General features: G+C 34.8%; 1 protein-coding gene and 1 pseudogene across 7 annotated transcripts in view; both read right to left on the reverse strand.

Moving 5' to 3' along the window:
• The window catches only part of LOC138175833 (USP6 N-terminal-like protein), a 201,909-nt gene that overhangs the window by 98,601 nt on the left and 78,328 nt on the right, over window positions 1-24,980 (reverse strand). Inside the window, exon 1 of one of the 7 annotated variants that reach the window (XM_069106380.1) lies at window positions 20,639-20,717. The exons of the other annotated variants lie outside the window; for them this stretch is intronic. Within the exon in view, the coding sequence (XP_068962481.1) occupies window positions 20,639-20,657 (19 nt within the window). The 5' untranslated portion in view covers window positions 20,658-20,717. Of the gene's footprint in view, window positions 1-20,638; window positions 20,718-24,980 lie in introns of those variants that run through there. 7 annotated transcript variants of the gene reach the window in all.
• Window positions 7,581-8,890, reverse strand: LOC138175688 (cytochrome c oxidase assembly protein COX11, mitochondrial pseudogene; annotated as a pseudogene).

The raw sequence follows: 24,980 nt of genomic DNA on the forward strand, positions 1-24,980 counted from the left end.
TTGCCTGTGCCAAGGTGGACAATCCCCTAGAAGTAGCACAACCCTACCACACTAGCATGTCAGGACTCTGGACCACTGGTCCAGGCAAGACAAATAAGAAACAGAGGGAGTGGGATAGGATATCAGGACAGGACACTGTTAAGGAGGGAGGGAAGGGGACTATATAATGCTCCACTAAGTCTGAGAGAAAAAAAATCCAGCTGCGGATAGTTCTGACTACCCAAAAGTCATCTGGGAAAGAAACCTAAGCTGGTGAACTGTAACTTGCCCAGCACAGGAGGCCAAGATGCTTTGAAATAGCCCCCAAGGAAACCACCACCAGAGGGGACAGAGTATAAAAGTAAATAGATGAAAATGGGAGGGGGGAGGAAGGGGCAAACCCCCCCAGGGGGAAAGAGAAGAGACTAATATTACCAAAGATCACAGGAAGAAGGAAACTCAAAGACCTGAACATAAGTAGGTAAAGCAACAGAGAAAACATTAACAGAAAGAAATATGGCCTCCAGATCTAATAAACAAGTTTAGGAATCCATGAATAAATTCTACAAAACAAAACGATGCAATACCTGATAAGACAAAGGACCCTGTGGAATGTGAGAATATGAAAAGAAATACTATTTCTGAGTGTTTCAAAAGAGAAATGAGAATTATGAGAGCAGAATGTATGGCCTATACAACAAAAATAATGGGCAGAATAGAAAATGGAATGTGAAAGATTGACCAAAGAAAAATAGATTGGTAGCAGAAATATAGAGAAGAAAAGGACAACTGATAAGAAGAAAAGCAAACAAAGACAATATGCTCACAATGCAAGTAAAATATGACCTCAAATATAGGATGTGTATAAACAAACTAAGGATAAAGGGTCTCCCAGAAGAACATGAAGGGACAAAAAAAATCTTCAATACCATAATGCAGGAACAAAGAAAATGAAATTCCAACTGAAAAAATTCACAAGTCACCTCCAGAAAAAAAAAAAATCAAGACTGAAAACTCCAAGACATATTAAGGTTAAATTTAACAATTCAATTAAGAAACAAGTTCTTAGGTGGGAAGATCAGGAAAAAGATTTTAAAATACAAAGGAAAGGAAGTTTGAATAATACAAGGCTATTCTTTTCCTACCAGAAAACATAGGAGAGCATGGAATGTGTTCTGAAGAGCAATGGAGCTCAGAATGCAGCACAGGGTGACCTACCTTGCAAATATAAGCTTAACTAGAAATGAAAAAAGATGGAAGTTCAGTAATAAAAGGGAGTGTGTTACTGAAGATATTATTTGCTTCTCAAATGTCCCAAACAACAAAAATGCAGGAGGAGTGAATATGTGTAGTTGCTAAGGTCATCAATAGCAAAGAGTGACAGCAGAGAGACCAGTTAGAAACTGCTTTCTAAATAAACAGGAGACAGTGGTGAAGGTGTTCGTCCCGTGGAGATAAAAGGAAAGAGGCATACCTGGGGCATCACAGACACAACAAGGCCAGAACCTCGTTAACACTGCCTAGATATGAATCAGTGTCTTTACATGGGACTACATTATAACATAAAGGGAGATAGATTAGATCGATAGATAGATAGATAGACAGACAGACAGATATAAAAGGTAGGTGTAAAGCCAAGCACGAGCAGCTTTCCAGAAGAATGCTGCTGTGAACAGCTTTTCAAGGTTCTGATTACACAGTACAGTGAACTCTATTCAATAACAAAGCAGAGCAAACCATTCACAGTAAATCAGGGTACAGCATTCACAAAGTTACAACTTATCACAGAAAATGGCCATGTAGTTTTCACCACAGTGGTCACACAGTTTTGAACAAAGTATAATCATTTAGTCAATCAATCACTTAGTAACTCAGTCACTCAATCAACTCGATCACTCAATCATCCTTAAGGAAGCTGCAATCCTTAAAGGTCACAAAATACAAGAGTCAAAGATCTCCACTCATGGGGCACACTAAGTTACAATATCAGTCACTACTTAGCACTTGGGGTAGTGTAAAATACACAGGCCATCCACCCCCCAGTCACAAATAAGTTACATTCTTCTCAGTCACTACACATTATCCAAGTAAAGTCTTCTTTCAGCTTTACTCGGGGTAGTCTCTCAGATTTTCTGGATCCCCTTCCGCAGTCCCAGCTCCTATCTGGATTCACCAAACTGTCACCTGGGTTCAAAGGCAGACAGCTCCCAGTTCCTTGTCAGCTCTCTGTGCTGTTCCTGTTCCACTCTGAAGCTCACAGTGTCCAGTCCACTTTAAATCCTTCACAGTCTCTGTGAAGTCAGGGCTTAACAAAGCCACAAACAGGTTCAAACAAAATACCAGTACCTCAGTCATGCTTCCTCCGTCCTTGGCAGCTCCCAGGAGAAGCTGGTAGCTCCCCAGCAGAAGCTCCAGCTGGTTCCCAGAATCAAAATCACTTCATCCAGGTTCCCAAAATCAAAATCATTCTCTCCAGCCTGGACCTTTCCTCTTCAGCCTCCTCAAAGCTTATCCCAAGGAGTTCTGACTTGCTCTCTGGGGCTTTTCCTTATATACAGTATTGCTCCTAACTTTTCAGACCCTTCCTGTTAAATTAGCAAGAGGAGTTCATACCTTCTGTTTCTTTAACAGAGGCTTAATTTGAACTAGGTGCTAAGTACCTCTTAGCTTTCCAATACAAAGGGATCTTTAAATTTCATTACCATTACAGTAGGTTAAGGGAACAGGGAGATAGAAATGAATGTGTGATGTGCCAAGGTCAAATCTACGGCTAGCAATGAAGGAAAGATGTGATCCCATAAGGAGAAGAGCACTTACTGTGAGTGAGTGAAGAGAAATGAGGAAGGTTTGAAAAAAGAGGAAAAGGAAGAATGCTTTGCTTGGTATTGGGAGGGAGTTCAACTGATGAATCCTCCTATGGATGAAGAAAGATGGCCTGTGAAAGGAGATGTAGGTTTTATGAGTGTGGTCAGAGGGTTTCAGTGGTTGAAAAGTCTACTCATCCAACTTTAGGAGGCACAGAATTTGAATTCCTGGAATTGACTGTCACTGGGAAAAATAGAAGAGAATGGGGGAAATTCTGAGGCAAATGGGAGTGGGGGGCGTAAGCATGGAAGAATGTGTTTCAGTGGTGGGCTATATCATCAGGGACATAGTGGGTAAGGGCCATAACTTGAAGTAGTGTCCTCTCTAAAAAATGGAGTAATTGGCACTGTCTTAAGAGTAAGGCTCAGGGGCGGCTACAGGGAACAGTGAATAGAGCACATACCCTAGAATCAGAAGGACTAAAGAGTTCAAATCTGGCCTCAGACATTTAACACTACTAGCAGTGTGACCTTGGGCAAGTCACTTAACTCTAATTGCCCTGCCTCCCCCCTCCAAAAAACAAACAAACAAAAGAGTACTGCTCAATGAGAGGGCAATATGCAGGGTAATTTCTGTAAGGCAGTAGCAGAAAGTAGAAGAAAAGTCTAAAAATTCCTAAGAACCTTAGAAATAGAGATAACAGATATACCAGATAATTACAGGGGTCATGAATCAGATGAAGGTCTAAAGTAAACAGAAAGAGAGCATGAATAATGAAGAGAGTAAGAGAAATCTTTTTGCAAAGGAGCACCAAAAAAAAAAAAAAAGATATTTTAAAACCTAATGAACAGGACTAGTTGAAGGGAAAGAAAGGTGAATTGACTTGACCAAAAGGGGAAAAGAGGGGGAAGAATTATATAACCAGATAAAAGCAGGAGAGGAAAAAAGGAACTAATAAGCTAAATCCCAAAAGAAAAGGAGTAACAAATGAGAGGAAGGGATGAGGTATGAGGCAAATGCAACAGGGTCATCTTTAAAAAGATTAAGGTAAAGTAAATAATAGAACACAGAACTGTGTTTACAGCAGAAACGGTGAAAAAAAAATCATAACTTAAAAAAATATTAGAGTCAAATGAAAGAAAGTATAAACCTCATAACTTTAAATGGTTTAAACGAGTCAATAAAATAAAAGAGTGAAAGACTGTAGAAGAAAACAAAAGCATATAATCTGCTACTTACAAGAAACACATTTAATAAACAGCCATACACAAAAGAGGATAGCAAAATATTTGCTATGAATCAAGTAAATCCAAAAAAACCAGGAGTTGCCATTATGCTATCTGACAAAACAAATATTAAAAAAACAGGTTTAAACAAGGAAATTATACTATTCTGAAAGGAAACATAGACAACAAACTATTATCAAAAACATATATGCCCCAAATGTCTTAGTATCCACATTCATAAAGGAAATATATGAGTTACATGAAGACACAGACAGGAACACAATGATGACAGAAGACTTCCATATCCATCTTTCAGTTCTGGATGAGTCTAACAGAAAAATAAACAAAAGGCTAAATAGGGAACTGAACAAATGCCTAGAGAAACTAGAGTTAAAACTTGTGATGTCTTCTAAATGGGACAGCAAAAGAATAAAAATATTTCTCTGCATTACATAGAACTTTTACAAAAACTGACCATTTACTAGGGCAATAAGATATTGCAAACAAATATATAAAGGCAAACATACTAAAGACCATCTTTACAAACAACACCACAGTAAAAATAGTGTTTGGTTCAGAGATGACAAACAAAAAGAGACTTAACAATGAAATCTTAACTAATGAAAGGGTCAAAAAACAAATTATAGAAACCATTAATAACTATGTAAAAGAAAAAGATAATAATGAACCATGACAAAATTTCTAGGATTCAGCAAAATCAGTCATCAGGAAAAATCATATCCTTACAAACACACATTAACAAAATAGAAAAGAGGGTTAATGAATTAAATATGTATTTTTAAAATTAGAAAGCAAATGGGGCAGCCAGGTGGCTCAGCAAGTAAGAGCAGTGGCTCCAGTGTCGGGATGACCTGGGGATCAAATCCGGGCGTAGATACTTAGCACCACACCCAGAAATAACTGGCCGTGTAACCTTGAGCAAGTTACTTAACCCCGATTGCTTTAAAAAAAAAATGAAAGACATCAATAAAAATTTATTTTAAAAAATTAGAAAGCAAATAAACCTAAAATAAGTACAAAAGAGAGAATATTAAAAATTAGAGGTGAAATATATAAATTGTAAACAAAAATGCAGAAATTATAAAACTGAAAGCTGTTGCACTGAAATAACCAACAAAACTTATAAACCCTTAACTAATTTGACTAAAAGGATGAGAACTGAAAATCAAATAAAAATATCAAATGAGCAAGGTAAAACTACAGTAAAATCAGAAAAAATGCAGAATATATTAAGCATAGTAATATGTTAACAAAACTGAGAACACCAAAGGAAACAGTAATACTTTCAAAAACATAAATTCCCCAAACTATCAAAAGACCAGTTCGAGATCTTAAAAAACCTCAGTTATCTCAAATCTCAAAGCAGATCTGACTGTAAAGGACTACCAAATGAAAAACTCCTGGTCCCAATTTTTCTCAAGTTTTTAGAGAACAGGCAGTATCCATACATCACAAATTATTCTCAAAAACTAAGTAAGAAAGCACCCTACCAGAATCTTTTTATAAAACAAAAAACATAGGAAAACATAAAACATGGAAAGGAAATAATAGACTGATATCATTGATGAACATTGTCTCAAAAAACCTTTTTTTTTTTTAAATCCTATCAAACAGACTACAGCAATTTATCTAGAAAATTATTCATTATAACCAAGTAGAATCTAAACCAGGGATGTATGAAAAGTTCATCATTAGAAATCAACATAATCATATCAAAAACAAAAACATTCAAATCCACATAATCATCTCAACAGATGCAAAAAAGGCCTATGACAAAATACAACATTCTTTTATACTTTAAAAAAAAACATGCAAAGTACAACAAAGAGAGACCTTTTTTAATATCACAAAAAGCATCTATCTAAAAACAAAAGCAATTATCATGTGCAGTGGGAAATATGCTAGAACCTTTCCCTTAACAAGTCTCTGATACCAAGAAAAAGTACACAGTAACATACATACATACACTGAGCTGTTAGTATCCAAGTGTCTGAAACACTCACTGTAAACGTAATCTGGCAGAAATACTAATACACTTGTTTTTAATTCACCAGAGTATTTTTTCACATAAATTACTTCAAAATCAAATATATAAGTACTTCAATGTAATATAAAATAGCAATTGTACTGTAATAGGCAACAAATTTAAAGAATTTGCTCTTTACCCAGGGTAGATTTGCAACCCTTTTGCTTCTGTGCACAGATATGGCATTAACCATTTTCAACAAACTTTGTAGGGTTATTAGTAGTTTGGCCCATAAATTAGCATAGGTCACTGGATCTGAAGCCTGAAATAAAAATCCAAATAAAAATAGAAAAATATTTCTTAGTTCTCAGTTTGTGGTACTGTTTTAGGAAAAATATGTGGGAATAACACTTTTGGATTGATTGACTAGGATTCTTTTTGATTCAACTTGAATAATGATGTACCTGCCACAAAAGCAGATATTTTTTTAGATTACCTTCATTTTTAACATTCACTTGTAGAAGATTTTTAGTTTCTAAATTTACCCCTCTCTCTTCCCCTCCCCAAAAAGCAATGCAATCTGATAAAGGCTATACAAGTATAATCATATTAGACATATTTTCATATTAGTCACGTTGTGAAAAAACAATCAGAACAAAAGGAAAAAACCATGAGAGAAAAAACAAACAAAAAAGGGGGAAATAGTATGTATGCTTCAATCTACATTCAGACTCCATAGTTCTTTGGATTTGGATAGCATTTCTCATCCATCATGAGTCTTTTGGAATTGTCTTAGATCACTGCATTGTTAAGAAGAGCTAAGTCTATCAAAGTTGGTCATCACACAATGTTGCTGTTATTGTGTAGTGTTCTCCTGGTTCTGCTCACTTCACTCAGCATCAGTTCATGTAAGTCTTTCCACGTTTTTCTGAAGTCCATCTGCTCATCTTTTCTTATGGATTCCACTACATTCATATACCATAACTTGTTCAGTCATTACCTAATTGATTGGCAACCCCTCAATTTCCAACTCTTTGCTACCACAAAGAGTTGCTGTAAATATTTTTGTACATGTGGGTCTTTTTCGCTTTTTCATGATCTCTTTGGGATACAAACTTATTAATGCTACTGCTAAATCAAAGGGTAAGCACAGTTTTATAGCCCTTTGGGTATAGTTCAGAAGAGGATTTTTAATAAATAGCAACAAAGTATATGTATTTCAAGATAACCATGATGGCAGAATGGAAATGCTAATTGGAAATCTGGGTTCTACTCACTTTTCAAGCCACTAACTGTATATGCAGCTAGTTATAAGATTATTAGGCAAATCATACAATCTCTTAGGGCTTCAGCATCTTCACCTTTAACAGAAGAGTTGAATGAGATGATCTATATAAAGTACCTTTTATCTCTAAAACTGTAGAACAACCACATCAGATCATATAACTAAATTCAACACTAAATGCTAAAAACCACACAAAGTACAGACAAAGAGAGACCTTTTTAAAAATATGATCACAAGTTCCATTAGCATAGGATTTAAGACTAAAAGCAACACTGGTACTTGTATGATCTTAGCAAATCACCAGCTCCATACTTGCAATCTTTTTTTTTTCTTTTTGGAGGGGAGAAGTCAGGGCAATTGGGGTTAAGTGACTTGCCCAAGGTCACATGGCTAGTGTTAAATGTCTGAGGCTGCATTTGAACTCAGGTTCTCCTTACTTCTGGGCTGGTGCTCTATTCATTGCCACCTAGCCACCCCTATATTTGCAATCTTAAGGAACCCAGTCAATTTTTCTTTTTTGATATGCCATCCCCCAAAATGAATATAATTTGAACGTTTTTTTTTTTTTTTACAAATCTGCTAGTGTGATTTGAACATGAAATTTACACTAATTCTTCAATACTTGTGGGCTCATACAAACTAAAGGATAACATAAGTAGTCTGTGAGAAAAATATTACATTTGATTCCAGTTTAAAACAAAAACTTTTCCCACTAATATTCTTCTTTCAAAAAAACTTGAGAATTTGATTTTTCAAAAATCATAAAAATAGAAAACTTAGGGAAAAGGAAAGATATTTCCAATTTCAATTATAATCAGAGATAAGCAATTTATGTCTTTTTGCCTCAAAAAATGTGTGTTTTAGGGGCGACTAGGTGGCCCAGTGAGTAAAGCGCCCTCCCTGGAGTCAGAAGGACTAGTTCTGTTCTGGCCTCAGACACTTAACACACACAAAAATCTAGCCGTGTAACCTTGGGCAAGTTACTTAACCCCAATTGCCCTCCAAAAGACAAAAAAAAAAGTGTGTTTTGCCTTGAAAAAGAGAGTGATCAGATCAACTTTTGTCACTTTCGGATTTTCAGCAAATTCAGTATCAATGAAGAAAAATACTGACATATCTACTTCTTGAGGATTAAGCCTTTATTCTTCAAAAGAGAAGCACTGCAATTTTGTTAAAATACTATCCAGCATCAGAATTTCCAATGACAGGTTTGTCTGTCGGTAGAAATCTTAAATTTGTTAAAAAAAAAAAAAATGCCAATGCAATCTTCCCCGATAACAGACTCAGAAATATTTCCATTTGCTGATGCATAACATTTTTTGCATGCATATCTGCACTAAACGTGACTTCAATGGTTCAATCCTTAAAAGGTACCATAGTCTCAATGTGGCCTAAAGGATGATCAGCTACAAGTGAGGTGCCACATCCAGTGCTCTGGCAGTAGAGGTGGTAGAGGGGCAGCCCAGCGAAGGCAGCCCCAACCATGGTCAGAATACCCGCCCCAACCACACTCACAGTACTCCCCCCAACTATGCTCGCAGCACCGCCCCCAGGCATAGCGCGGTTCCGCCAAAAAGTTCGATTTTCCCGGTTCTCCAGCCGACACATTTGTGCTCTTTGGCCTCCCCTGCGGTTGCTGCGAAGGGCGGTACTGACCAGGACACTGAACTAGGTCAGCCCCACCACCAGCAGGCCCCATGACGCCGTTTACCCACTCTCACCACTATTATTTGATAATAGTTCTAGAAATACTGGCGACAGCAGTAAGACAAGAAAAAGAAATTAAATGCATAAAGATAGATAAAAAGGAGATAAAATTATCCCTATTTCTCAAGAAAACTCCCAAAGGGGTCATTAAGTATTAGACACAACTGAAAAAAAAATTGCTGATTACAGGGTTGGAAAACTCTAGGAATCAGCAAAAATGCTAATTAAGACAATAGCTTCAGCAAAGTTTCAGGCTACAAAATAAATCCCCCAAAATAACAGCATTTCTATGATTTAAAAACAAAAACAAAAAGCAAAAATAGAAAAGGAAATCCCATGCCAAATAATTAAAAAATGCATAAAATATCTTAGGGATTGACCTACCAAAGCACACTTGTAGAAACTGTTACAAAGTATGACTTAAAGAAATAAGGAAATAAATTGCTGGAAACCTATTTAGTCTTCATGGCAAAGCCATTCCAATAAAATAAAAAGAGCAATTCTACCAAAAGTAATTTACACTTTTAATTCTATAGCAATCAAATTACCAAGGGAATACTTTATAGAAATTGATAATAGCAAAATTCATTCGGGAAAAAAAAATCTAGAATATGAGGGGATTGTGGAAACAAGTAAGGGACAAAGAGAAAAGGGCACTTCCAGAACTCAAACTATATCATAAAGCAGCAGTCACGATAACCATCTAGCATTGGTTTAAAAATAGAGACTAAACAATGGAGAATCAAAAACAACAGGACTCAATAATCCAGTGTTTGAAAAAGTAGAAAACATAAATTATCTAGAAAAAAAAATCTTATTTCATTAAAAAAAAAATGCTTGGAAAACCATAAGCAGTCTGGACCAGGCTTACACCATATTCCACAAGAGATACTAAAAAACCTTAACATTAAAGATCATATTATGGGAAAATTAGGAGAGAAATTGATCATATACTCTCACAGCTATAGCTAGGGGATATATTCTTAAACAAGATAAAAGCAATTACAAAAGATGAAAGTAGATAACTTTACTTGAGATTGAAAAACTTGTGGAAGGGCTAAATTAATGCACCTTGAATAAGAAGGGAAGTGGCTGAATGGAAAAAAAAATACATATAATTTGTCTTCTTGAAGCCCCTCTAACAATGAATTTTCCCATATTTGCCAGCATAGAGTTGTTTTAATTTGCTTTTCTCTGGTTATTATTGATTTTGGATTAAGGTGATCATTGATCATTTTTTTCTCTTTTGAAAAGTGATCATGTTCTTTGACCATAATTTAATTTTAGCAAATCATTTCACAAAGTCTCTCAAACTATTTTTGGTGATAAACTGGTTCTAGATGATAATACTGAGCAGTCAGTAACAATTCTGATGCAACTTAGAAATCTCTAATGAAGTACCTTACAGATCTCTGCCTCACCTTCTGTTCTTTCACATACTTATCAATAACTTAGAGAAAAGTACAGGTGACATATTTATAAAAATCGCAGATGACACAAAACTAGAAGAGATGGCTAACACACCAGATAGCTCAATCTGATTCCAAAAAGATCTTAAGCTAGAATATTAAACCAAATCTAGTAAGATGAAATTTAACAGGGATAAATGTAAAGTCTTACACTTGTAGAATTAATTTTTTTTTTAACCCAAGTACAAAATGGGGGGAAGTGGCGGCTAGGCAGTTTGGGTTGAAAGGTCTTTGAGTTTTAATGAACTGCAAGCTCAACAACAGTGTATTAACAATAATAATAATAATGATTTACCATTTCTATTATTTTATTATTACTAATTTTATATAATAGTGTGATATGGAAGCCAAAAAACCCCTATATCTAATATGATTTTAGGTAACACTAAGAGAGGAACTAGGAATATAATCTGCTTTACTTTGCTAGTTAGATCACACCTAGAAATACTGTATTATTTACTTCTGGGTGCCACTTTAAAAAAAAAAGACATAAATAAATTAGAGTGAATTCACAGGACTTTGATGAAGAATGTTAAAACCATGCCATATGAGAATCAGTTGGAATAAAAACTGGGAATGCTAAACCAAAAGAAGTAAAGATTAGGTGTGTTGGCTGTAGTGGACATGGCAGCTCTCTTAAAACTGAAGTACTCCTATACAGAAAAAGCAATGAGTGAAAGTTCTAAAGAGGCAGATTTAGGTTTGATGTAAGGAAAAACTTCTGGAAATTCAGGTTATCTAAAAAAATTAATGGGCTGTTTTGGGAAATAGTAGGTTCACATTCTTTAGAGTTTTTTAAGTGAATACTGAATGATCGTTTACCATAAGATCTTTGTAATATGCAATCATAGATTTAGAGCTGGAAGGAACCATAGAGGTCACTGAATCCAGCTCTCTCAATTACAGATGAGGAAACTGATGTATAGAGGCAAACCAGCTTGCCAGGGGTCACATATCTACTAAGTATCTGAGGTAGGACTGAAAGCCAGATCTTCTTAACTTTAAGTGTCATGCCCTATCTACTATGCCACACTACCTTTCAGTTATATCATAGATTCTTTTTCATGAATAAGTTGGGTTATATGACCTTGAAATACCCTTCTAACATTGAAATTCTGTGATTTGAAGAACTGTTACATGGAAAAGATATTGCATATGATATGTCTGGTCTCACTGGAGTGAAGCAAGAGCAATACTTAGAAGGTGTAGAAAAGTAGATTTTAGCTGAAATGTAAGGAAAAGCTTTTTTTTCCCAAAGTAATTAGAACTATGTTCACTAGAAGTACTCAGGATAACATATACAATTCAAATAGATTTTCTAACTTCTTTCAACATTTTGAGATGAAATTTATCTTATCCCCTTCTTACCTTAAGTATAATTCCCTATTAGTTATTTTCCAGTGCAAAATTAGCACAATAAAGAGAAGCAAGATGAGGATTGAGTATTTCTGCGTTCTCTTCACTGTCCATTATCTTCCTCCAGTCCCCACCAACTGGTCCTATTAGTTCTTTGATACTCTTCTTTTCTCCAATATAACTTTTTTTTTTTAATGTCCTTTTAGAGGCGGCTAGGTGGCACAGTGAATAGAGCACAGGCTCTGGAGTCAGAAGGACCTGAGTTCAAATCTGACCTGAGAGACTTAACACAAAACTAGCCGTATGACCTTGGGCAAGTAACTTAACCTCAATTGCCCCACCTTCCCCCCTGTAAAAAGAAAAATCTTTAAAAAATTAAAAAAAAAAATAAAAAACATCCTTTTTTGTTGTCCTTAGCATTCCTTTTTAGAGGCAGCATATTCTGATATTTAATGCTCTGAATCTTGTAATAACAGGAACATGTCATACTTTCTCTTTATTCATCATTTTTTTAGCTATTCATGTTTCCACATTTTATATATGTCTTTTAAAATGCAAAGTTGGTTGATAGATTCCTTGAACATACTTATCAGTCTATGAACAGCATTTTTCTTCTCAATTAAATATTTTAGGATATGTGAGCACTTCCCTCCAAAGTTCCATCAATTTTATTCCAACAACCCATTCCTCCTTAATGATCAGAATCATGTTGAAAATAGTTCTCATTTTCTCAAATTTTTGAAGGATATAATTATCATTAAGGCAAGTTAAGAACTTCTGAGCTAAGCCATTTTGCTAGAAAGAGCACCAATATAGCTGGACAATGGAAGTTGTTCTCTATGTCCAGAGAAGACTGATAATAAGGAGCAATAGGATTTTTTTTCCAGTTTTCATCTTTCTTGAATTCCCTGCAACTTTTTAAACTGTTTTAAAATTGTTACTCTGACTTCCATCACAAAGTACTTTCCTTGCTATGATCTACTACTTTTTTAACTATTCATATTCGTTCCTCTGTCTATATACTCCTCTCTCTACTCCCCAGGTTCTTCTTTTTCCTCTCACCAGCTAAAGTTAAATGTTCTAAAAGTTCTCTATTGAGTCCTTTTTTCTTCAATTTTTTTTCTTGGCACCTTCATCTACTCCTATTACTTCAATTATCACCTTTAGTAGATACCTCTCAAATAAGTTTATACAGATGTGGCAGCTCTTCATGCCAGATCTAACTTCCACCTGAGTATCAAAGTGACAAATTTAATCACATAATGTAGAAGAAAGGACACTGGGATCTAGAGATAGAGGAACTGACTTTGAACTTTGTCTCTGTCATTTTATAATCCGTGCGACCTTGGACAAGAACTTTCACCCCCTGGGTCTCAGCTTCTTCATTTGTAAAAAAATTTGAAAAAATTTGGAAGAGTCACTGTGGAGAATGGGATGGGGAGTTTATAAGGAAGGTATAGTAGGACTGCTTAGCAGCAGGGAGGGCCCAGTTGAGGTCATGTAACATAAATTTGTAGTAGACCTTGTCAGAATGGTTTTGTGATTTTCTCATTCAGCAGCACACACACAGGAGTTAAGACTGAGAATGGTCAAAGTGATCCAAGGCTAAGAAGGATTCAGTTGGAGAAATGATAAGATGGGTAGGGTTTCAAAAGAAAAGGACAATGTAGAGCTGAATCAGTTCACCAAGGAGTCAAGATGGGGAAAAGAAATGGCCTGGGAGAGAACTGAGGGGCTGAGAGAATAGGTCATGGTGTGGATGCAGAGTAGGATTTGATATGAAGAGAAAGAGGAAGAAGCGAAAAGTCAAGATTATGGTTAGATAAGGAGATTTCTGAATTCTTGAACATGGTACATTTATGAGTCATGGCAAGAACAAAGGCATGACAATTCTTGTATGTGGGATGGAGAAACAGGTCATGGGAAGTGAGTAGCTATTTGAAAGGAAGGCCTATGCCATTTATATCTTTGTGCCCACAGTACCTTGCATATTCCTTAATAGAGATATATTTTGAAGTTTTGAAAGAACTATGGTAAAATGTTTAGATCCCAAATGGTAAGCAACTTAGTTTCAACTATACCTATTTGAAGTCTCCTAATTTGAGGTTTGGATCTCCATTGGCACTAATATAACTTAATGAAACACCACTTACAAATCAAAGCTATGTTTTCTAGAACCTACATAGGTTTAACCATCTTTAACCAAACAGAATTAATAACCATTATTATAAACTATTCATTCAGTACACTTCTGTGCTAACTCCTTGTACCTTCCATCTTCGTCATGCTAGATTACAGCCTATCCCTTAAGGAAAGGTTGTGAGGGGGCAGGCCTGGTGTCCTCCATCTGCCCCTAAAATACTTCCCCCTGCACAGAGAGTCTACCATTCCTGCTGCTGCCTTATAGCCAGTCAGGTGAGAAAACCTCAGACTCTGCACTAGTACCTCTGCACTAGTACTAGGCTCTCACTGTTAATTATTTTCAATTTATTCCATATGTAGCTTGCTTTGTATGTATTTGTTTACTCTTTGTTTCCCCTCTTTGACTGTAAGCTCTTTGAGGGCAGGTACTGCTGTTTCCCAGCACCTAATGCAGTGCTAGTACACAGCATTCATTTAATAAATGTTTATTGACTGAATGAATACACAACTATACAGCTCACTTCTACCTTCCAATTTGAGGTTTTTTTAAAATATCTCATTTTTTAACAGCAATTATTTTTAATCCTAAATAAGTAAATAAAGAAAAAGCTTTAAAGAGTAACAGAAATATGCTGAATATTAAAATTATAGGTTAACATCTAGTAAACTTTTCAACTTGGTTAAGATGCATTATACATTTCCAAAGAGGGTTCCAAATTGATCTAGAGTAATAAGGGACCCCAGAGGCCATGTAGTCCAATCTCCTCATTTTATAGATACTTAAACATTATAGAGAATTGTGTTACTACAGTTTTTTCAAAATAAAAAGAATCTTGTAAAAATATGACTCATCTTAGAAAATCTAATGAGAATTATAACCTAGCAATATAGAAAGTGAAGTAAATATAGAATAGAAAAACTGAACTGAAATTTCTGCTACATAACTGTTATGGAAATAGTACAAACTTACTTAGAGGCTTTTTTTAGATAATTAAGAAATCAAAAAAATACTTTACAAATGAACTTTTAACACGTAATTCACTGGTTTTATAATTTTTTTTCATTAAAAGCTTAAAACAATGTCAAATTCCCACAGCATTTGCTCATATTTAATCATAAAGGAGTAAATTAGTGCTACATTTGATACTTCAGTAAGACTTTTGCTTATTTACACATTCCATTAAAATGAACAAAGACTTAGATCTAGAATAATTTACTGATTGGAAATAGTATCAATTGCTGTTGTGCATCTGTACACAATGGTCTAAACACTTATCAAGAAAATTATAGTATGAGGAGTTAAGAGATTGCCCTGGCAATTACTTTTATTTGGACCAATGATTAAAATATCAGCTGTCAAAATCACTTCATATAAATCCTCAAAAAATTCTGAAACTACTCAAAGAATATTGTTACAAAAATGAGACTTCGTTTAGGTAACATGTACTTGAAAATAAATGTTCTTTTAAAAAAAGTACAATAATCAAAGGGAAAACAATGAAACTGTTTAGATATAGTAATGATATCAATGGCTAATATTTACCAAACATTTGAAATATTTATAAAACACTTTATATTTACAAATACAGAAAAGGAAAAATGTTATTTTATTAAAATCAAAAATCAACTCTGAGATATTAAAAAGTTACAAAGATATTTCTTTGCATCAAATAACATAAATATTCAACTCAGTCTAACATTTGTTTCACAAAACACAGCTTCAGTGAAAGATGATAAGTATTTTGAAATGTTAACACAGTACTTTCTACAATTGACACAGAGAAGAAAATATTTCTATAAACTTGAACGAAAATGAAACTGCTTATTGACAAAAATAATTTGCCAAACCTTAATACCTAAAAGGAGTTACATTTTAACATCATTACTAAACCAAAATAATTATATGCAACGTACATTCAACATTTCTGAACCCGACATTTTAAATTCTATCCAACATTATATTACTCTCTGGCTGCTGATCATGATTTTTTTCTTAATCTAAAAAAGACAGTAAAAAGTGTGTGTGTGTGTGTGTGTGTGTGTGTGTGTGTGTGTGTGTAAATTAAATACAAAATTACCTTTTGTCAAGTTTTCTGTCTGGCACTGGATATTGCCAAAAGCGTTAGACTTCATCTAGCAAATTTAGTTATTCTTAATTTGTCATTATCATTAGGTCTAATAACAAAAATTATTTTTAATAGTTATTGAGCACCAAGAGTGTGCTAAATAAGACAAACAGTGCATCCTCAATAACAGCATGAGAAAAAAGGAAGCACCTTAACTTAAAGCTATTTGGGAAAGGAATGGGGAAAAAGAAAGAAAACGATCTTAGATGGAGTATGTCTTTTCCAAAGTAAAAAGGCCTTCACTGACTGCAGATAATTCCAACAAAGATGATATTTGTTGAGGATAAAAAATATGACTTTTAGGCTATATGCAAATATGAAGCATACCAGCCTACACCCAGCATTCCATCTAATAACAAACAAGATTTTTGAACAACCAGCTTCATAACACGCCAAGGTCTTGTGCTTCAAGACTAGCTATATTCTTTCTTCTTTTGAATAGGGCATACCATAGAAATAAAAAATAATATTATCATCAGTTTAGTATTTTAAGTCTCATCTATTTTCATTATCTTCTTTTTAAATAAGTCTTACAATTTAATACAAAAACCTAAAGTCTTTCACCAAGTAAGAGGGCCTATGAGAGAAGGCATATTCGAACATGACAATGATGTTTAAAGGAGATCAATAATTTTTTTAAAATTAATTGAATTTAAATTTTAGATAGCTATAAAGAAATTGTGCATAGCTATATGATATATATCATAACAACTAGGTTCAATGGTGATGGACTGCTGAAACATCAAGAAAAAAATAAATTATGTTTAGTGTAATTTGTTGAAGGTGACAGGACTTTATCCAATACACTTTACAAGATTTTCATTAAAAATAGATAATTTTTTAAAGTTCTGGAACTTAAAGATATAGAAAGACTAAGCCTACTTGGTAGAAAACTTAGTTTTCTTGGATGGAATTAATTCTAATGATAAGTATTAGTGGGAAATGAACAGTTCCCTTTTCTGGTTGTTTCTGTCACAGAAGGAAGGGAGAGAACTTTGGGGGACAAAGTCACAGTAAATAAATACAAAGGTACCTTGTTATTAAGAATGTGGATATAATAAGTGATCTTCATGAGGACAAAATGGGAGGAAGATGGGATCTCATACTTGCCTCCTCTGGACAAGCTACTCTTTGTGTGTATATACATGTGTTTCCCAGTACCTCAGGACTCAGCTACTCCATAGATTGAATTACATACCCTCTCACTTTTTCACTCTCTATGTGCAGTGTCTCTCTCCTTCTTTCTCTCTGTTTCTGAACTAAAGACATGGTCCAAAAATGATATGGTGGAGCCAAAAAAAAAAAAAAAACCATTCCACAAAACAGCATTTGGACAAGAGATTAAGAGTCTGATTCCAAAAAGAGACAAAAGAGTTAACCAAAGTGAAGAGGAAGTCAAGGGGTATATTAGAAAACAGATCAGAAGGCACAAAAACTCTCCAGGAGAATAAAGTCAACATTTTTGCAGCAACATGACATGTTCCATATTAAACCTAAACCGCGTAAATGCATGTGTGTATACATTGGTGACATTTGGATGGAGAAGAAAGTAGGAAAGACAGTTATTCAGAAGAACATCTGAGAGAAAACTAGTAATTCTAGCATTTTCATAGTAAAACAGGATATGTGTTATTATATTCAGCTTACTTAGGCCACCATGTTTAGGTTTATGTGTTCTTGACCAAGAATATCCTACTCTAACAAAATGGTAAATATTTAACTGTTTGGAAATAGCTAGTCAGTCCAAAATGACATGTATTAAGGATTCTAGAAAACCAAGTTCCTACTATATTATGTCATTACTAAACAATTCTCTAACTCTTTCCGTGCCAAAAAAAAAAAACCATTGATTGGTGCAAGAAAGTGATTTAGGAGCCATTTTCATAGGGATTACTTATATTAACAGATTTTTTCAATAGTCAAAAAAGAACAAGATGTTCTCTTCATATACATACACATATGTATATATATATACACATATATACACACATATTATAAGTATATGTATATTTGTCATTTCCCCACACAGATTATAATGCTTTATCTTTGAAATGTTCCATTCATAATACTTCCTCCCAAAATATTTCTTTTCTCAGTTCTTTAAAAATACTGAGCCTCATGATATATATATATATATATATATATATGTATATACATACACACATAAATTTTCCATAAATACCTTGTGTTGCCAATTATTTTTGCTGCATCATTGTATGTTCTATAATTAACACAACCCAGTCCCATGTTCTTTTTTGTATTAAAACAAGTCTTTGTTAAAATACTTTTTGTTTCAGCACAGTTCCTTATGCTTCCAGAAGAGCAAAGACTACTGAACAGGAAAGCAAGAATTTTTAAAAGAGAGCCTACAGCAGTCCAGAGAGGAGAGAGGAGAAAGGAAAGAGAGAGTGTGTGTGTTTGTGTGTGCATGTATACACACACACACACACACACACACACACACACACACTATGAGCATCAAACATATCACTGCAAAATTCATCTTCATAATATGAAGCAAAACATACAGGACCATGAAAACCTCAAGTTTTAGAGAGTAAATTATTAGATTACTGCTTCAAAGTTACACAGTTGTTTCATACATTCTATGACTCACCATTATTGTGTCACCTCAACTTAAAGTCTCACAGCTTAAATATGCATAATGCCCAATCTAAGGTGGAGAAGTAAACTCCTTCGTGAATTCTATAAACCTGATCCATACAATTGCTTTCAAATACATGTTAAGAACAAGTAATTGCCTTCATTAGTTTATTTTTTGAGGCATTATGTCTACTAATAGCATAATTACCTCCAATGAATCATTGATTAGAATAAAAATCATAGCCCTCTTCCTTTTTGCCATTTGATAATCACCAGCTGGGGTAGAACATAACTTCCTTAAGCTAAATGTTTCATTTAGTTCCATCTTCCAATTGGTTACTTGCAGGAAAATAGATTAGACGACACTTTTAAAAACTGAGGAAAGCTTGCTACTCATCTTTGATTGAGACAGAAACTAGAATTTATAGTGTCTGTCTGGTACCTAGACATAAAATGCAGGAGTACATCACTAGCGATTATATAGTGACCACCTATAGTCAACCTCTAATATTGAATTTCAAAACTCAGTGGTATTAATTCTCAGAAAGTAACAGAGAAACCCAGGACACAGCAAATGCATCTAATGTTGCCCTGCCATTCATAACAGATAAACAGTTAGAAGATTCTCTCTTAGCAAAAGCCCCAATCCTCCAAACATCTCCATTTACTTCATACACTGAATTGTTACTAGACAAAGAGATACTAATAAATCTGATTTGATGTACTATAGTATGTCCTTGGCCTAATCTATTTTAGTGATCAAAACAAAAACTGAATAACTGAACTGCTATTCTTCAAATTAAAATAATGGTTTATAAATAAATGACAACCAACGACAGATTAGATGTATGGCTTCATTATAATACATCCTTTATATAAATTCAAAACAAAAGATAAAGAGAAAATTAGCAATGTCATTAAACTGAGTAAAATGTAATTCAAAAAAACTTAAAACAGTACACAACATACATATACCTCATCAACTACATAAAATTAGTCTCAAATACATACTATAGACAATAAATGTCTGGGCAAACACAAGTTATTCAAAGGGAATTGAGATCTAATCTGAAAAAAAAAAATAATTTATACTAGTACTATACAATAGAAGTCAGTCCATTCAGCATAACAAACCTTTGACAAATGAACTAATTATCTCATCTACCTTTACCAGCCCCTCACTTCCATTCCCAACAATTAGGTGTTTCATTATCAAAACTTCAATGTTTTTTTCCCTTCGTACCTGTCCTTTTGACTTAATACTTTCTATTGATGGCACAAGCATTCTCCCAATAACCAAGGTATGAAATTTCTGGCTCCTCCTTTCCCCTTCCTTATCCCCCAGAAGCAGTCAGTTGCCAAGACATGTGGACTTCCCCTTTGTGATCTCTTTCATCTGTTCCTTCCTTTCCACTTCCACTTACTCAACACTTGTTGAAACATTCATTAAACTTCTCACCTAACATGTCTCTGTCTCTGTCTCTCTCTCTCCCTTTCCAATTTGATGTTTATATTCCTACCAAGATAATCCTTTAAATGTACACTTGGAATCATGGCATTCCACTGCTGAAAACTCTTCAATGGTTCATGGTTGCCAATGAATAAAAAAGAAACTCTTCTTGACATTCAAACATGACATAATAGCCAAGGGCATAATAAGTTTAGAGTATACACTTGTGAGCAAAACATTATGGAAATGGCAAAACAGCTGAAAGCAGAGAAAAGTTTGCAAACAGCTTGGCACAAGACCAAACTAAGCCAGATCATCAGAAGAGTACTTATAGATGAAAAAAGGCCCAAAGAATAAAAACAGAATGGATTTGCAAGTTTTGGTACAGGTCTACTGTGATCATTAGTGACAATGAAACCACCAGATTTGGATCAAACACATCTTTACATTGGATACTAAGGTATGTTTCAACAGATCTATGAGCCCATTAATGTGTTTTTACCTCCAATGGTACAGATCATAGTCTATCCAGGCTCCTTCATTTTGTGATTCCTTGTTCATTTTCTTCAGAATATCTTCTTCAAAAGATCCTGACATATTACACACCATCTATAATATCATTTTGAAAAGCATAAAGCAAGTACTAGATTTAATGACTCATCAATCCTCACTCATAATACATGATGATACTGCCTCCTTTTCTGGTGATACATTTCCTCAATGACAGCCTTTCTGCCACTTCTTGACAGAGAATTTTACTAGAAATATGCTAAAGTTTACTTGAGTCTATCATGACTCTCTTCATTGTCCTCAGGGTCAACTATCAGAGACTACACTGTTCTAAGATATGATGAGGTAGGACTAGGATTCAAACCCAGGTCCTCTGACTCCAACTGTCAAATCAAGTCAGTAAACATTTATTAAATGGTTACTAGATCCAAACCCTACACTAAGTGCTAAGGATACAAAGGCAAAAGCAATCCTTGCCCTCAAGGAGCTCAGAGTTTAATGGACAGGGACAATAAGTGAACAACTAGGTACAAACAAGATACCTATAGATCTAGATCTATGAAAAAGCTAGGGGAGGAAAGAGAGAGAGGACAGAAAGGGAGAAAGACTAGGGGAAAGAGAGAGAGGAAGGGGAGGGAAATTGGAGACAATCCTGAAGAGAAGGCACTAACATTAAGGTGGACGGGAAAGGCTTTTTGCATAAGGTAAGTTTTAGCTTGAGACTTAAAGAAAGTCAAAGAAGCCAAGAAGTTTTGAATATGGAAAGACAGCCAGTAAAAATCCATTGAGCCAGAAGATGGAGTGTTTTGTGTAGGAATAGAAGGGAGCCAGTAAGAGGATCAGAGCATACTTGCAGGGGAATAGGATAATCAGGAGAGAGCAAAGTCACAAAAACCTATGTGAATGAGATCATAACCCTTCTACACCTTATATATAATAAATGTAGAATACAGAATATAATCATCTCATACATCTCCTACATGTGTGGATATGCACATATTGGAATATTTGAAATATAATTGTTAGTAAATTTCTACTCTTTCAAAGTAGTACCAGCATAATTTATTTTTGCAACAAGAATTCTGATGAAAACCCATGTAAGAAAGTCAAGACCAAATGTTTCAGTCAGAAGTCAATGAACATAGCTGAAATTGTGATAAAACAGCACACAATCTAAAAGGAATATTAATATATGGATAATATACAGTATCAATCATGGTCTAACCAATAATAAAACTTCCCTGGATGGCCCAAACAATCACTATTACCTCTCAGAACTGATATTTGGTAAAAAGTGTGAATAATCCATTTTTTCAGTTAGGAAGTCCTCTTCCCATCCTTAACTACTATTATAATTATTTTGTACTTGAACTATGAGGAAAAAATACACTTCCCATTATGAAGAGCTCAAGCTAAAAATACCAATAAAAATTTCATAGAACCCATAAGGCCTATAACCTGAATGAACTATACATAATCTCTACCTCTCATATATGAAATGAAGACAAATCTCGAAGGAGATCCTGAAGCAACTGTAAATAATGTAGATGTGGTTGATTCAGTCAGGTGAAATTGCATAAAAAACATTTCAATTCAATCAAATTCAACTGCATCAGCATTTACTGGCATACTATCTGGCCAGCTGCTATACTAGGCGCTGGAGAACAAAGAAAAAACCAATACAATCTAAGCCCCTAATGCCCTTAATCTCAGCTTCTTAATGGCAGAAATTAAAATGCCGTTTATCAGACAAGAGACCATCAGTTACACTAAAATACATAGCAATCTGGCCACTTCTCAAAAATTCCGTAATTGACTCTCTGTAGACTGAGCTAACTCCAAGACTGACTGAACCCTGCTGTCTTCCCATAGAATTTCTGATCAGGATATAGATTTAAACAAAACACATCCCCCTGTAGTTGTAGCAACTCTTGTACTCCCAAAGGACTAAGCAGAATTATAATTCACACCAATGCTTAATAATTAATAATATTCAAAATCATCTTCTGCAGTACTTATAATCAAGAACTATTAATCACTCCTAGGGTCCATCTGGTACATGTACAAGAATATCCTGAATATCTTAAAGACTCATTCCTCCACTAAACCAAATTATTTCTCATGGCTTTTGATCTTCACAGAGGATTTAGTAGGAACTGAAAGCAAGAGCATTCTCAAAATAGGATCCAAGCTCAGGAACTTATTTCTCAACTGCAGAAAATGTTTGGAATTGTTAACTGTTGATTGCTCAACCCAGGCCTTCTCATAATTAAAAGGAACAGTGTTTGATATAAAGAAAGGCGCCTAGGTGGGCTATGAATACAGCACTGGCCCAGGAGTCAGGAGGACCCGAATTCAAATCAGACCTCAGACACTTAACACTTATTAGCCAATCATTCAAACCCAGCTGTCCTGCCTTCCCCCTCCAAAAACAAACAAACAAACAAAAAAGATTAACTATAAAAAAACAAATGTTATTTCTGCTAAATTAAAGCAGGAAGGTGAATCCTGAAATTTAAAGGCCACCAACATAAAAACAAGCAGCTTCAACAAGTTCAAAATAACCTGAGGTCATCATCTTATAAACTGTTGACATAATACAACTGGTAGCTATGAAAAGAAGATTTATGACCTTTGAGGAAATATCTTTACAATAAGAGTTTGTTCAAAGCAAAGATCACCAGGTATATGAGTTTAAATTCCAGTTTGGGTAATTCCATCTCCCTAACCAATTGATAAAAGAAACAGGATAACACAATCTAACAAATTAAACATTTAGGATAATAGAATCAGAGGGAGATAGGTGATGCAGTGGATGGAATGCTGAACCTGGAGTGAATAAGAGGCAAGTCTGAATCTGGCCTCAGACATATACTGGCTTTCTGTGACTCTCATTAATCAGTAAAATGGTAATGATAATAATAGCACCTACTTTTCAGGTTGTTGTGAGGAGAAAATGAGTTATTTGTAAATAGTTTTGCTAACCCTAAAGTGCTATATAGCTGCTTGCTATTATTAATTATAGATGCAGAACTGGAAGGGACTTCAAAGGCCATCTAGTTTAATACCCTCATTTCACAGATGAAGAGACAGAGGTCCACAGAAGTTAAATGACGGGCCCAAGATCACACGATAATGTCAGGGGTAGAAATTAAACCAGGTCCTGACACCAGATATAGTACTCTTTTCACTGTACCAGAAAGGTTTTATTATATATTCAAATTGCTTACTATTTCATTTCTAGATTTTTAAATATGCAAATTTATCTTCTACTGATGAGTATAAATACTCAGATACATAAAGAGCATAAGAAAAATAAAATGCAACAAAAAATAAGATTGTAAATGATTGTACTTGACTCACACCTTCTTTTTTATTGTTCATCCAACCTGTCATGTATTAATATCATGTTAACCCTCATTTGTTCTAATCTTCTAACCACACAGTTACAGGGGCTATTTTCTTCACTTTTTATCATTTCATAAAACCTTTACTGTATTTCCTTAAATTCATTTTATGACACAATAATGCTCCATTCAATTGGCATAATATGATTGCTTAGTTCTTCTCCAATCATTAGACACTTGCTATTTTCCAATGTTTTTCTGCTTTGACAAATGGCAGTGACTCCCCTTTGGTTAAAGAGTTGTTGGACATTTTCATGTCAAAGATTCCTTTATCAGTCTGGTCAAGTCTGGGACCCTGCTCTGGATCATATTGTTAAATGCATAAAATGAAACACTCAGGATCACCAAGGAAACCAAGTATACTGAAATACAGTTATAAAAATGTTTTTTAAAGTTCATGGATCCCAGGTTAAGGACCACTGCTTTAGTCAGTCTCACCCAGATTCAAACCAACACAACCCTAGGAACAGTCCTGATATGATAAAGACAAAGTGATGTACTCAGACACACATGTACAACTTTAGACAAAATCCAAATCCTTGCCTTTACCAAATGATTCTCATCCCCAAACACAGCCAGTCGATTTTTTAGATTAGTTTAATTATCTGTCTTGCTTTTGGGGGGGCTAGACCTTCCAATTCCTCCCACATTTGCCAGAAGGGTGCATTGTTTTAGCATTACCAGTGGGGTAACTCTCTATCCACTCTATCCTCTTCCTCTCCCTTGCTTCTCAAAAGTTCTGCTACAGGCAGTGAAAGAATTTCTCTTTTCCCTTGTTTTTGTTGTATTTTATTCACTTTTCCAAAATAAGCAAAGAAGTTATTCTGGAAGAAGATTGAAGTTGTAACCCAAAAGAACAGTTCTTTCCTCCCTGGTCTTTCACTAAGCAAAGTTGCTGATGAAAGAGAAGAGGAATTGGGGTGAAAG

This window comes from Petaurus breviceps, unplaced genomic scaffold, assembly GCF_028583685.1.
Source record: "Petaurus breviceps papuanus isolate PSGF00001 unplaced genomic scaffold, PetGlider_PUasm1.0 79, whole genome shotgun sequence".
In the NCBI taxonomy this organism is placed as follows: Eukaryota; Metazoa; Chordata; class Mammalia; order Diprotodontia; family Petauridae; genus Petaurus; species Petaurus breviceps.